Below are 15,543 nucleotides of genomic sequence, written 5' to 3'. Positions count from 1 at the left end.
AAGGGAACACCCCAAGATATTCCGTTCACGACTGCATTGTTTAACCTCCTGCAGCCATTCAGCCATCGGCACGGAAATACACCTTGGCTTAGGAGTTCCTATTTTTGTGGCCTTTTACGACATGGAACAGGAAACCAGTGGATCAATTCTTGGTAAAAAAATAATTCCGCCGGATGCCACACGGCTTACCTGTTTGGTGGACTTATACCACCGGTACAGGTTGACCGTAGCGTTATTCTCAGCCAGTTGGGAAACCGCTACCGACACTACACGGCTATCTAAGCTGCTCAGAGAGGGAAGTTGACATTGATGGTCAACTTCCATGGATGGCCGAGCAGCCGACTAACAACAATGGCCAATTCAATTGGCTTAAAAACTTAACAAAACATTCTTAAAATGTTTTGTTTTAACAAAAAATATTGTTTTTCAGAGCGTGAGATCCTACGGGCTGCCTAGAACAGTAAATTTTTTTTTTTGATTTTTTAGACAATGTACTTTAAGCGCGTTTTTCTCTAGAGCAGGTTTTGAATTTCCGTGTCCATCGTCATTCGAAAACTACTTCAACTATTATTTTCAAACTTTGCACCTACTTTCTACATGTAAAATACTAGACCCCAACGTTTCCTATTTAGTGTTACTTTGGAGAGGTTTTACAGCTACGAAATGGTGGATTTTTATGTGAAAAATCGTTATTTTCATTCGTAAATTAAAAAAATCAAACAAAAACGTAGGGTTCAAGAAACACATTTACTACAACTATTCTGCTTTGGTTTGTTCACTTCTGATTAGTCTTCGCTGAGATACAGTGGACTCCGCAAATCATGATTTCTAAGAAACGTCCTCAAAAATACTCCTTTACCGCGCTTATTTCTCAATATTTTTCTACGAAAAAATCACTAAATGTTGTTTCAGTGATACTTTTTATTATGCAAAACATTTGAATTTGTTTGTAAGTTAAAATTTTTTCAATCGAGGATTTGTTTCATCTGTTATAAGACTTACGATAGATACATCTTGAAGTTTTTCAATCTTGCTATAAGTAGTTCTGCATTGGCTTTAATTTGTCATGATGAACAAAAAAAAAGTTTTGTGCAATACACAAAGAACGCAGATGGCACAAATTGTTGCGCTTCGCGGGAAACATGTGTTCCTGCTCCCAAGCCAGCGCCGAAGAAGCGTTAAATTCAACATAATACTCCATCAGCCCATTTTGAGGTTTTCCAACTAGCGAAAAAAGTGACACAAATTTCGAACCGACAGGATTCAAAGCTCCGAATGACACAGTATCTCATCAAGAGCAAGAATAATCCCACGATGATCAGCTTCGCTATGACCGGGTCGCTGCCAATCTGTTTTTCCCGACAAACGGTCCGGCGGTCAGGCGAGTGCCCGGAAGACCAAGTTGAGTTGGAAAACTTTACCAACAGCTATTCGGTATGATTTGTTTTCCTAAGAGACGGGTGGGAACTGTCTTTTTTGTGGCTTCTATTCATCCTTGACAAAGTGTTGGCTTGAATTTTGATTAGCCGAAATCGTGAGTTTGTCATTTCATCGAAATGAAGTGAGGCTGTGCGCCTTCTAGTACAATCAAAACAAACAACTATGAACAAACAAATTTGGGCCCTGGATGACAATGAAATATTATTGATTGGTGTACATATTTCTGAATTTGACATGCCATCCAGGTGTTATGAGATAAAAGATAAATTGGGAAATGGATTTTTCTGTTTAACAAATCTTGTCACGTTTAATCAATCATATATCCCTTCTTATTTGCGTTGCGAACAAAATAATTTGTTTCATGCCTATTCACTTATATATGTACTCATATTGTATCCATTCCGAAAATTTAAGTTAGTCTATATACGATACGAAGAGCAAATATCCTATTGCCGGCTAACGAAGAGTCACTTGTTTCGGTGCGGTTTTCTGCTATTCGGATTCACCACTTGTTTTGGTTCTATGTTTTTCTCACTGTTAAGAACTGATGGTACTTTCTTATAAGCTAGCCATAAACTTTCTCTTTGCTTGCCAAAGCAAGTCATCGTCATGTCAAAAACGAACGTAGAAGCCTAATTAGGCCCCCAAAAGTTTTCTTGATTAAGTTACTGTACTGGTTCGGTTCACATCACTGTTCTGGAAGACTGGCATAATACGCATGATTGCCAATAAATTTGATTGGAGTGTAAAGAAAGTGCCAACCAATACTGATAGTTTTAGTTGCTTGCTAAGTAGCAATCATGTAGCTAATTAAAATTTTTTAGATTTAACTAATACAATATGTGCAACGTTTATACGACAGAAGGATATGTTGACCAAGTAGTCATTCGTAGAACCTGTATTACCCCTGTGGTTATCTTTATTTCCTTGGACTCTAATTTTCTATCTTTTTTCTTTCCATTAGACATGCCGCCTCTGGAATCTAAGTATAGCAAGCGTTCTGGCACTGACACTGTCTAATGTATTCCTGACCGTGCGGCTGCTCCACAACGGCGACTGCAACAGTCAGTACAGCGCCAATGTCGACGACAGTGCTTCGCTGGTTCCACGAGCCCCGATCCTCACACCGGCCACCTGTCTCGAGTATGTGCTGGCCGAATCGCTCACCAACAACACCGACAAGGCGGTGTTCTCCGGACTGGACCTACGGCTGGGACGGTGGGACTCGAGAAGATTGTACAAGATCTTCGATTTCGCTGTGATCGGAGAAAAGTATCCCGAGCTGGGAGAGAAGTACAGTGTTTGTTTGGCGACGCAGAGTTCGCTCGAAAAAATCTACTCGCTGGTTCAGGTCTCGCATCACTGGTCCGGTCCCATTTCGGCGGCCATTTTCGCCGCCGGTAACGATGAGCTGTACTTACTCCAGATCTATCTGTCCTATCTGAGAAATTGCTTCAAAACTATTCGTGAGCGTGTTAGTTTTCATCTGGCCCTGCCCAAGGACCGAACTCCGACCCACCTGAAAAGCGTTCACGTCGGGGACTTCACCAAGTTCGATTGTGCCAAACCGGAAGCAACGTTAAATGATCTGATTAAACTACGGAAAGCTGACACCAATAAGTGGCGTATAAAAAATCCCTACCCACAGAATCATTTGCGGAACGTTGCTCGAAAAGGTTGCCAAAACATGTACGTTTTCCTGACCGACGTCGATATCATTCCTAGTGTAAATTTTGCGGAACACCTGGACAAGTTTTTAAGAAATCGGAAACCACGCAACGGTCAGCAAACGGCCTTCGTAGTGCCCACATACGAGCTGGACGAACGGGTTCGCTTTCCCCGCAACAAGACTGATTTGATACGGTTAGCCAACAAGGGACTGGCACGGCCTTTTCATCATAAAGTTTTCATTTACAACCAGTTTGCGACCAACTTTTCCAGGTGAGTAACTTTGGTAATTATTCTGTTCTGGGTTTGACACCGACTGCCCGGACCATGATCAATCATAATTGGATTTTCATGCACTGTGTATGTGTTAGTTTCTAACCTTAACATATGGCGTTTTCGTTTTTAATTTGCACTACACCGGTGCAGTGCTACACTGAGGCATGAATAAACGAACAAAAATGACGAAAACAAACAGTAACCATTGACTACAATAAACGATTCCATTGCACAGAGCTACACCAAACTTTTGATGAGTGCTACACCAGTGGTATCGGTGCAGAAAAAGTGTAGCTCTGGTGTAGTGCAATTGGTAAAAACGAACGGTTTCAGTGCAGCTTTCGCTACACCAGTGTAGTGCAATTTAAAAACGAAAACGACAATAGAAACTTTCTCAATTAATTGTATCCAAGCCTACTACGCGATACAGAATGAGTTCATTTTTCGGGACTTGCTTGGTATACCGGAAGGTTCGAGTGTTTTACTTGTTTATTAATTTGAACTAAACTACAATTTCTTCTGACTGCATTACCGTCATTTAGACTTTTAGACGCATTCAAGGCGATCGAAATTAGAACCAATAATATAATTTAATCATGTGGAGAAATTTAGTAATATTTAATACTATAACATAGTGGAATTCAACGGTACAACAACAGTACTATTAGTGAATATTTAATAGTTGTTTATTTATATATTTCTTCATTGATTTATTTCTTTATTTATTCGTCATCAATCGAAAGTTACCATAGTATTCATTACCATAATCGTCTTAAATTAGTTAACTATTCTAGATAGATCACTAAATAATGAACAATTTAGTATGAAATTAATGATAATAATTTATTGGCCCCACGAATGGAATTAAAATATTGTTTTAGCATATTATTTGTCATTGTAAGTTCAACCGCTTCTGAATGCTGGTTGTATGGAGCCATCAATTACTGTATTGGTCCATTTTTTGCATAGTTTGTTCGCTGTTGGTTTGTAATTAAGATGTTTAGATTTCTTAAAGGCCGAGATGGTATGTAAAAATTGAGTTTAGACAGGAGTGCACTGGAATCTATGCGTTTCGAGACAATGTCATTTACAAATGAGACCATTGCAAATTCTCTGCGTTATTTTAATGTTTTAATTCTGATGAGCATACAGCTTTATAGTACGAAAAATGAAATCTTGTCCCAGAGCAATTTAAGGAATGAGTAGACGAAAAAGTGTCAAAATAAGAATCGACCTTCTCCGATTTGGATGAAACTTTGCACATGGTTTCATTATGGCAAACCATAAGTTTTGAACCGATTGATAGGTCAATCCGACTCACGACAGATTTTTAAAAAGGGCGGATGTATTTTTGCATTTCACAAAAATTGCCTTGTTCTAATCGTTGTAACTCGGAAACCGTTCATCGTACAAAAATAGCGTTCAAGAAGAAGTTTTAGTTAATCGATTGGGCACTCTAAAAAAATATACACTGGAAAAAATTTTTGATTTTTTATTCAATAATTTCAAAATGAACCAAAAAGATTAAATTAAAAAACAATCAGGGTTTCGATTTTTTTTGATAATTTTCATTTTAAAGCTCTTATTAAAACCTACAGATTGATGGCTATCCCATCCGTGCCTTTTGAAAAATGAAGAAGTTACAGCTAAAACAATTTACAGATATATTCGAAATTTCAAGTTCTCGTAGAAAGATAATCATTTAAACAGTAGAATATTATTCTACTGGTTAAAGGCAATAAATTTGTTCATGATATCCTTTCTTCTAAAAGTAGCTGTTCTTGAGACACTTGGATATTTAATTATAACACCAGTTTTTATATTCCCATGAATTGTTTATTTGCTTGCTATATCTACAATTATTACATGTAAATGAATAATTTTCAATTATATTTAAGGTTTCATTTAATATTCTACTGTTTAAATGATTATCTAATATTCTACTGTTTAAATGATTATCTTTCAACGAGAACTTGAAATTCCGAATATATCTGTAAATTGTTTTAGCTGTAACTTCTTCATTTTTCAAAAGGCACGAATGGGATAGCCATCCATCTGTAGGTTTCAATAACAGCTTTAAAATAAATATTATCAAAAAAAAAATTAAAACCATGCTTTATTTTTTTAATCAACTTTTTCGGATTATATTGTAAATATTGAGAAAATCAATAATTTTTTTCTGTGTATATTTTTTAGAGTGCCAAATGGATTCCCGACAACTTCTTCCTGAGCTCCACTTTTGTACAATTAACGGCTTCCGAGTTACAACAATTTGAACAAGGCAATTTTTGTGAAATGCAAAAATACATACGCCCTTTTCAAAAATCAGTCGTGAGTCGGATTGACCTCTCCATCGGTTCAAAACCTATGGTTTGCCATATTGAAGCCATGTGCAAAGTTTCATCAAAATCGGAGAAGGTCGAGTCTGATGATCTGCTAAGCATTTCTGGAATTGCTAAATATATAGAACGCAAAGGTGAGACGTGACAGAGGGTTATTTAAGCAAGCAGAAATCTTTTAGTAACTTAACTTTTACATTCTACCAGAGAAGTCGGGTTTAGGCATCTTATTAATGCGAATCTCTCGTGTCTCATTCAATTAAACACAACATTATTTGTTTATGTGTGTCTATTTCATTGATTTGAAAAGCCTCTGTTGTCTTCTATTGAGACTTTACTTCCTAATAGGTCAATAAATTTCAATCAAATATTGAAAAGTAAATTTGTACGTATGCGATCTGTGAATACAGATCCTCCAGTGACAAGACATTGAAAATGCTAGCGACAATCTTAATCTAGTGTTGAATTCTAGTGGCAGCAGTAAAGCTGATGTTGGAATACGTTCGGAGACGAAACAGCCGCAAGAGATTTATTATCCCTGCGTCCATTTACTCGCGAAGTTATTTATCATCATTTGAAATACAATCATTAATTCCTAAATCAAGCGTTCATCCAGCTGCGATCGCATTCACGTGAAGTGATAACTGGTTGACGTGGAGAATTCCCATTCATTCGTCCACGGACTGAGCGGCGCCAACCGTGAAGCACACAATGCAAAACACGGAAAGGATAAATGAATGCGTATCAACCTGAACGTGATGGTGTTGGAATGTAATCAACTTATTCTACGATCAGAATTAAAAGTAGGTGACGAAATTCGAGACAAAATAGTTCAATTCGCACGTTCAATTAGTTTAATAACAATCAAACAATTTTCAAATTTTAAAGTGTACCGAGAGTCACTTTTGTTTAGGCGAAATTCCAATTTTTGCGTGTACTACTATTTCCATCGATTTCGAGGACATGTGTTCCGTTTCTGCTCACTCCAAGCGAGAACGGTTAGTAGTCCATAAAACAATCTGCTGATGTGATTGCTCTGGTGATTCAATTTCGTACTGTTATTGAGTGTGTGTCCAACGAAGGAGCGATTCAAGATAGCATCGCAGCAGAGTAGTTTCTTTTGTGGATTTTTTAGATTGCTCGAAAGACGTCATACGTCGGTTGGAACTGAATTGACCTGCATAAACGAAGCTGTGTCACAACTGGAGCATCTTTATGATTCTTGGAAAACTGGTTTCGTCAGAATTGAGTGAACATTTTCCGGGAGTATCATCTCGATAGATAGATCTCTCCTCACTACTTTGGATGCTCCGTTTATACTTCGAAGAACATTTAACACATTCAATTTGGCATGCCTAATCGAGTGTTTGGAATTGTTTAGGTCAAATGGGGCTCAATGCATTTTACAGCCATTTGAAACTAATGTTTTGAATCCCCGCATCGATTGGAATAATTATTTGAATCAATATCATACTGGGTCACTCATAGATTATCTGGATAGTTTGTCGAAAATATGTACAATTTTTTAATATCGGATGTCTGGATGTGGTGACATAGAATTTCATCTTTGGCATCTATGGATGTCAGTTCTGATTGACGTCTTGTCGTTCACATTTTGATTTGGTGCACCATTGCTGGTATGTCTTTCATGCGCGAAATTTAGTAGTCGAGCACTGCTTATCATCGAAAGTTTGAGTTGTCATAAGAAGAGGTAGAAAATCTAATTCTGATCTTCTGTTTTGCATTTTTAGTTGCTACGATCTGTTTAGTTGTCTAGTCCTTTTTTTAATAACTATTTATTAGAATATGAGTAAAAATTAAATTATTAAGATTTAAATTAGGTGTTCATCCACAAGTGGTGACTTTTCAGCCCTATTATATACATGATTTGGTTATTACCATGAGGACATCATTTGCTTCCGCAATTCTGAAATTTTTGTGTAGGGAAAATTCTAAACCTACTTGTATTGTGTAATGGGGAAAAGGAACTTATATACTAACTTACTAACTAATACAAAGAGCGAATCGATTCAATTGAAGATTGCATCGATTTTCGTCTGAATTTCCTTATAATATTATGTGACATTACATCTAATGGTTCTATATTTGTGAGTCTGTGTAACTCATTTGTACTAAATCAGGGAGGACGCTTCAAAATCATTTTCAGAATTTTATTCTGAATCCTTTGAAGCGTTTACTTCCTGGTGGAACAACAACTTGACCAAATTGGTACTGCATAAAGCATGGCTGGTCTGAAAATTTGTTTATAAATTAACAATTCGTTTTTCAGACAGAGCTTAGAATTTCTGTTTATAAGAGGATATAAACATTTAATATATTTATTACACTTTGCCTGGATTCCTTCAATGTGATCCTTGAAAGTAAGTTTCTTGTCATACGTTAAACCTAAGTATTTTGTTTGATCAGACCATATCAGTTCCAAGCCATTCAATTTGAGAATGTGATTATTGTTTGGTTTAAGAAAAGAAGCTGTTGGCTTGCGAGGAAAAATAATTAATTGCGTTTTTGCTGCATTTGATTTAATTTTCCATTTTGACAGATAATCACTGAAAATATGCGACAGATAATCACTGAAAATATGAACTTCTTTGTATGCGACTGCAGATCACTCTTAGATTTCTACCTGTGGCTAACAGACTTGTGTCGTCAGAGAAAAGCGATTTCTGACAACCAACGGGTAGATTTGGAAGATCAGAAGTGAAAATATTATACAAGATTGGAACTACGCTCGAACCATGCGGAACACCTGCTCGTACGGGTAGCAATTCAGATTTACAATTCTGATAGCTAACCTGAAGAGTACGATCCATTAAATAATTTTGAATCATTTTGATCAAATAAATAGGAAACTGGAAATCAGACATTTTTGCTATTAAACCTTTGTGCCAAACACTGTCGAATGCTTTTTCTATGTCTAGAAGTGCAACTCCAGTGGATAACCCAGAAGATTTATTTGATTTTATCATGTTCGTTACTCTGACAAGTTGATGAGTAGTTGAATGTTCATGACGAAATCCAAACTGCTCTGGTAAAAAATCCAATATGAGACATCATTCTCAACAAGATAATTTTTTCAAAAAGTTTGCTGATAGAAGAAAAAAAGCTAATTGGACGATAACTTGATGTTTCTGCTGGGTTTTATCAGGTTTGAGGATAGGAATTACTTTAGCGTTTTTCCATCTTTTTGGGAAGTAAGCTAATGAAAAATACTTGTTGAAAATTTTAACCAGGAGTCTCAAGGCAACATCGGGAAGATTTTTAATAAGAATATTAAAAATTCCATCATTACCAGGAGCCTTCATGTTTTTTAAGTTTCCTAATAATTGACTTAATTTTATCAAAATTCGTCTCAAGAATGTCATCTTTTAATAACACTTGAGTTAAAATAAAGGGTGATTTTTTAAGAGCTTGAGAACTTTTTTAAACAATAAAACGCATAAAATTTGCAAAATCTCATCGGTTCTTTATTTTAAACGTTAGATTGGTACATGACATTTACTTTTTGAAGATAATTTCATTTAAATGTTGACCGCGGCTGCGTCTTAGGTGGTCCATTCGGAAAGTCCAATTTTGGGCAACTTTTTCGAGCATTTCGGCCGGAATAGCCCGAATTTCTTCGGAAATGTTGTCTTCCAAAGCTGGGATAGTTACTGGCTTATTTCTGTAGACTTTAGACTTGACGTAGCCCCACAAAAAATAGTCTAAAGGCGTCAAATCGCATGATCTTGGTGGCCAACTTACCGGTCCATTTCTTGAGATGAATTGTTCTCCGAAGTTTTCCCTCAAAATGGCCATAGAATCGCGAGCTGTGTGGCATGTAGCGCCATCTTGTTGAAACCACATGTCTACCAAGTTCAGTTCTTCCATTTTTGGCAACAAAAAGTTTGTTAGCATCGAACGATAGCGATCGCCATTCACTGTAACGTTGCGTCCAACAGCATCTTTGAAAAAATACGGTCCAATGATTCCACCAGCGTACAAACCACACCAAACAGTGCATTTTTCGGGATGCATGGGCAGTTCTTGAACGGCTTCTGGTTGCTCTTCACTCCAAATGCGGCAATTTCGCTTATTTACGTAGCCATTCAACCAGAAATGAGCCTCATCGCTGAACAAAATTTGTCGATAAAAAAGCGGATTTTCCGAATGGACCACCTAAGACGCAGCCGCGGTCAACATTTAAATGAAATTATCTTCAAAAAGTAAATGTCATGTACCAATCTAACGTTTAAAATAAAGAACCGATGAGATTTTGCAAATTTTATGCGTTTTATTGTTTAAAAAAGTTCTCAAGCTCTTAAAAAATCACCCTTTATGATCATATTTCAGTGAGACTTCATTTTCAATAGGACTCACAACGTTCACATTAAAATTGTGGACACTCTCGAACTACTGAGCAAGTTTTTGAGCTTTTTCGCCATTTATAAGAAGTATTTGATTTCCTTCCTTGAGAGCAGGAATTGGTTTCTGCGGTTTCTTAAGAACCTTAGAAAGTTTCCAGAAAGGTTCAGAATATGGTTTAATTTGTTCAACTTTATTAGCGAAATTTTCATTTCGCAAAAGAGTAAATCTATTTTTAATTTTTTTTTTGTAAATCCTTAACTATGTTTTTCATAGCAGGATCACGAGAATGTTGATATTGTCGTCGACGAACATTCTTCAACCGAATGAGCAGTTGAAGATTGTCATCGATGATAGAAGAATTTAATTTAGTTTGAGCTTTGGGAACTGAAAGATTTCTAGCTTCGATAATGTAATGATTCAAATTATCAATTGCTGTGTCGATGTCCGCAGAATTTTCTAAAATAGTTTCATGATCCACATGATTTTCAATGTGAGATCTGTAATCCAACCAATTAAATGTGAAGTAACCAGCTGAGAGTTGATTATGAAGTATTTTACCATTACTGTTATTTTGCCTACAATTCCACTGGACATGCTTAGCATTTAAGTCCCCTATTATTAAAAATTTCGGTCGATATCTTGTGAGTTTTTGCAAATCGCCTTTAAAGAAATTTAATTGTTCGCCGGTGCATTAGTTTCAACTTCGATTCCCAAGCTTTCAATAACTTTAGTATTGAAAAAGGTAAAATTCGATGTTTAATTTGCCGTTGGACAAAAATGGTAACTCCACCACCCATTCCAGTAAAGCTGTCAAATCGATGATCCACATAATGTGGATTGCTTTTCAATTTGACATTTGGTTTAAACAAAGTCACAATGGCAATATGAATTTTGTGAACTTTGAGAAAATTATAAAATTCATCTTTACTCGATTTCAAAGATCGAGCATTCCAATTTAAAATATTCAAATAATTATTTAACATCACTGTTAAATTTTAAATTCATTATAATATTATTTGCAAATTGCCATCCGATTTGAAATGCTTCAAAAAGTGATGAAGTCGAATTCATTCGGATGATCATTTGAAAAAGTTGATTTTGTAGGTAGATCATTTCATTTTCAGTTATATCGCCTAAATCGACTTCATTTAAAGAAGCGAATGGCATTGAAGGAATATTGGTAGGTAGATTGCCTTTAGAAGAAGATGATTTGGCCGATCTACCTATTAATAAATTGTTTTCGTTAGAAGATGAACTGCAAGGCGTTCCTGTGTTTTGATTATTTACATTAGAAGAATTAAGTAGTAGATTTCTATCTGTTACACTAGCGTAACTGACATTAGAAGAATATGATGACGAGGTCGATCTACCTGTAAATAAATTGTTTTCGTTAGAAGACGAATTGGAAGGCGTACCTGTGTTTTGCTTTAAATTCGAAGAAATAAGTTCCATAGAAGAATTAGGCGTGGCATTTGTAACGGTTTTTTGATTTTCAGGTATGTTCTGTAAATTTAAGGTCGTTGATTTGACTTGTTAAAAATTTTAAACGCGAACAAGCGTTTAAAATTTTTCCCTGAGAGGACATTTCAAATAATTGGGTTTATGATTTCCATCGCAATTTGAACATGAAAATTTATCTGTGGTTTCATTCATTGGACAAACGTCTTTTGAATGCTATGTACCACAATTCAATGAATTTTAATGTGGGAAATGAAACGTACTTTTTCTAAAGTTTTCAAATAGTTTACGTCACTTCGATTGAAGTGTATTAGGTAAAGTTCATGGGAAATTCAAGAGCGTGGTTTAGAAGTACCATTCGTTATTTTTGCCTTTCTCACATAGAAAGGTTATGCAATCACTGTGAAAACCGACTTTTGAACCGAGGCCCAGAGAGCCGAGTGTCATATACCATTCGACTCAGTTCGTCGAGTACGCAAAATGTCTGTGTATGTATGTGTGTGTATGTGCGTATGTGTGTATGTAACGTTTTTTGCACTAACTTTTCTCGGAGATGGCTGAACCGATTTTCACAAACTTAGAGTCAAATGAAAGGTCTTGTGGTCTCATACGTAATTCCTGAATTTCATCAGGATCCGACTTTCGGATCCGGAAAGATAGGGTAAAGTGTGTTAAAAATTTTATACCATCACTAAAAAGAGCGAAAAACCGTAAAAAGTTTTCTAAATCGACCTCAAATCTTTTCCAATTGATAGTTTTTATCAGTAGACGGTCCAACAAATCTATTTCGGTTATTCTTTTAAGAATCGAAGAAAAATCGAAGAAATAGAAGAATACCACAGTAATATATATGATAGTATGATTGATATGAGAAAGGCATCATTACACCACTAGGTGGATTAAAACAGGTTTTTCATAAGCATTACTTGAGATGGGGCAAAACCAAGCAATTCTTTTAATTCATTTTTAATTTCATCAGTACTTTGATCATTTGATAAGCCTTTCAAGACAGCCTTGAAGGGTCTGTCTGATTTTATATAATATAAATAAAATTTATGAAATTTCTCGGACAAATATCGAATAAGACGTTCGTAATCTTCCAATCCATCAACCAAGACTCGACATGCTCCTCTTCGTCCGATTTGAAATGAGACTTTTACTTCCGGGAGAAAAGTAGAAAGTTCAATCCGGAATGCTTTGAAGTCGGAAATCATCACCGTCACTGGTGGCATAGATTGATGTTTCTTCCCAGAACGACAAGCGTCCATTTTGGGAATTTTTGAAGAATCTTCTTCTGTGTCGCTACAATCGGATTCAGGAAGAATCTCGTAAATATTGTTAGACGGCATAGGATCAACGGAAGGGAAATCCGTCCGTTGTCTTTTATTTTTACATTCAGATCCTATAAGATCGTGAATGTTATTAGGAAAATGTTGAATAACGGATTGTGATTTATTTCTTATTTTTAGCCTTAGGCTTGTTGCCTTTCCGGTTGGACGCAGGCATTTTTGAAATGAATGAAATTTGAAATTAAATTAGCTAGGCTAAATTATTCTTCGATTAGAATCCTAGTTTGGAAAAGTCTTGTTAAAGACTGATTTTGTGGTAGTCTTTATAAAGACTGATTAGTTCGAAGTATAGTTCTTTGAATATCTAGCCTTAAGGCTACTTAATTTCTTAGTCTCGTAAAAGACTGATTATATTAGAATATCACTCTTTGTATAGCCTTGAGAAAGGATGACTAATTGTTAGTCTTGAAAAAGACTGTTAGTAATACGAGTAGCCTTGAAAAAGACTGAAGCCTTGAATCAATGAAACTCTAGGTAGCCAGAAAAAATTTCCAGGAACCAAGAGCTATTCGCGTGCGGTGCGAACGACTGTTCAACACCGACTGAGGTAATAGTCCTTGATTGTCATATTCACTCGGGATACGAATTAGTGATGAATATCAGTTTGCTTTCCGATCTATCCACGGCAATTTAATTTTTCAAACAAGTTTCCAACGTTTTGTTGCGCATTTTTCTTGTTGTAAAGACATCATTGTAATCACTTCAACGATTGTGGTGAGAATCGGACGTTTCTAACATCGTATTGTTTGTTGGCTATTGAATTTTCTTTCATCGTTGAAAGCTTCTCTAATACACCTTCGTGACTGATCAAAACAAAATAGGCGGGTGGGTAATGTAACAGCATAACCAGATTGACGTGAATACGGATGACAATGGCTCGGTGAAACTCAAAATGTGTCCATATAAAGCACGATATGAACAGATCAAAAGTGGGCTATATGAAACATATACAATAATAATAAGTTCAATATGATAACACACAGCGAAAGTATAGGAAATATTAGAAACAGTTCTTTTCAAAAGTGCATGCGCTATCCCTTATAATAAACATGTAAAATAGAATTGGTTTACAAAGCAGCGGAAATATTCTGTGAAGAATATTATCCTTGTATTTAGAACCTAGAATCGTGTCCTCTACACTGTTGATCTCCCATATGTCTTGCTTCGACAAACGTGGCACCGAAAATAATGGGGAAAAAATGAATGTTCATCTTTTATACCGATACAGTAGTACAGCAGCAGATATTTTGTTCTCTTCTTCAGAACGCGTTCTAAATGGTTGGTGCTGGCATGGGTTAATTCAGACAGGTTTTTAAATAGTGTACTATTCAAACACTTCAGTGTTATTGCAATACAATTTTGAATATACTGATAGTTAGATTATATAAATCCTCCTGAAGATGAGCTTTCAAAATCATGACTGAAAATCTAACACAAACACGTGACATGTGTTTTCTTCTCTGATACTCGTTAATACCAAACATTTCAGAAAGCTTTAATTTTCAATTATTCGTGATCATGTTATGCAACTGAAAATGTTATCATAAATTAATGATCATATTTCCGATTGCATGAAGCAAAAATAATGTTGATACATTAGATACAACAAGAGATATTCACGATCAAAAACTCATCACTTTCTCAGGGGAGCGGGTCATTTCGTCGAAAGCCATTTCGCCGAAAGGGTAATTTTTTTAGGGTCAAAAATATTCTTTTGCATTAAATCTCCGCATGTGGCGCAGCCACATAACCAAAGCCAAAATGGTTCGGCGGCACAAAGCCGCCGAGGCGACGCCAGCTGAGTTGACCGCCGACCCGCCGTCGGAAGCGGCGGCCTCTTGCATACAAACCTGTAACCGCCTCGTTTGCCCGGTCTACTCAAAGTTATTTTTTTACTTCAGTTAGGTCCGAACGAGCGATAGCGAGGTTGGATAGCATACGAACAAAACGATGTGGCGAAGCCGCATTAGATATTTTTCGATCTGCACTCAGTTACCGGCAAATTCCGCAAACAATTGCCTGATTGCTACACTAATAAAGTCAACAAGATATTTTGGGAATTCCGTTCTGAGGATCATGAATAAACCTACAAAAATTATTCAAGTCTCTGGATCATATCAGAAGTACGATTGTAGGTCAACAAAACGAGAGTAAACATAACCATTTTTTTATTTGTCTTCTTTCATCAATTCCAATTACGATACTAAGCCTAATGACGAATTCGGCAAAATTACTCTTTCGGCGAAATGGCATTCGGCGAAATGACTTTCGGCGAAACGACCCTTTCGGCGAAATGACTCTTTTGGCGAAATGGCTTTCGGCGAAATGACTTTCGGCGAAAAGACTTTCGGCGAAATGACCCTTTCGGCGAAATGACTCTTTTGGCGAAATGGCTTTCGGCGAAATGACCCAGATCCCCTCCCTCAGAGGGTACATTTTGAAAAGGCTCCCCATAATAAAGTCAATAGTATCAACGACAAAATAATAAAATATACTTCTTAGAACTGCATGTTTTGAAAGTTCTTGAATTAATTACGATTCAGATAATTTACTGTGAAACCCCATGTGTATTTCTAATTTAAACAAAATGTCTTTATTTCTGCCAAATATTGGTATTTTAAAACGTTTACTATTATTTGTTTATAACA

The 15,543-nt window shown here is 36.3% G+C and overlaps 1 protein-coding gene across 1 annotated transcript in view; it reads left to right on the top strand.

Annotated features, from left to right (window-relative positions):
* The window catches only part of LOC131439489 (beta-1,4-glucuronyltransferase 1), an 81,950-nt gene that overhangs the window by 12,567 nt on the left and 53,840 nt on the right, over positions 1 to 15,543 (top strand). The window contains exon 2 of the mRNA XM_058610565.1: positions 2,405 to 3,381. Coding sequence (XP_058466548.1) covers positions 2,405 to 3,381 — 977 coding nt within the window. The remainder of the gene's footprint in view (positions 1 to 2,404; positions 3,382 to 15,543) is intronic.

Source organism: Malaya genurostris, chromosome 3 (genome assembly GCF_030247185.1).
Source record: "Malaya genurostris strain Urasoe2022 chromosome 3, Malgen_1.1, whole genome shotgun sequence".
NCBI classification, from domain to species: Eukaryota; Metazoa; Arthropoda; class Insecta; order Diptera; family Culicidae; genus Malaya; species Malaya genurostris.
The sequence above is the reverse complement of the archived record's forward strand: the minus strand, read 5'-3'. Positions and strand labels throughout refer to the sequence as shown.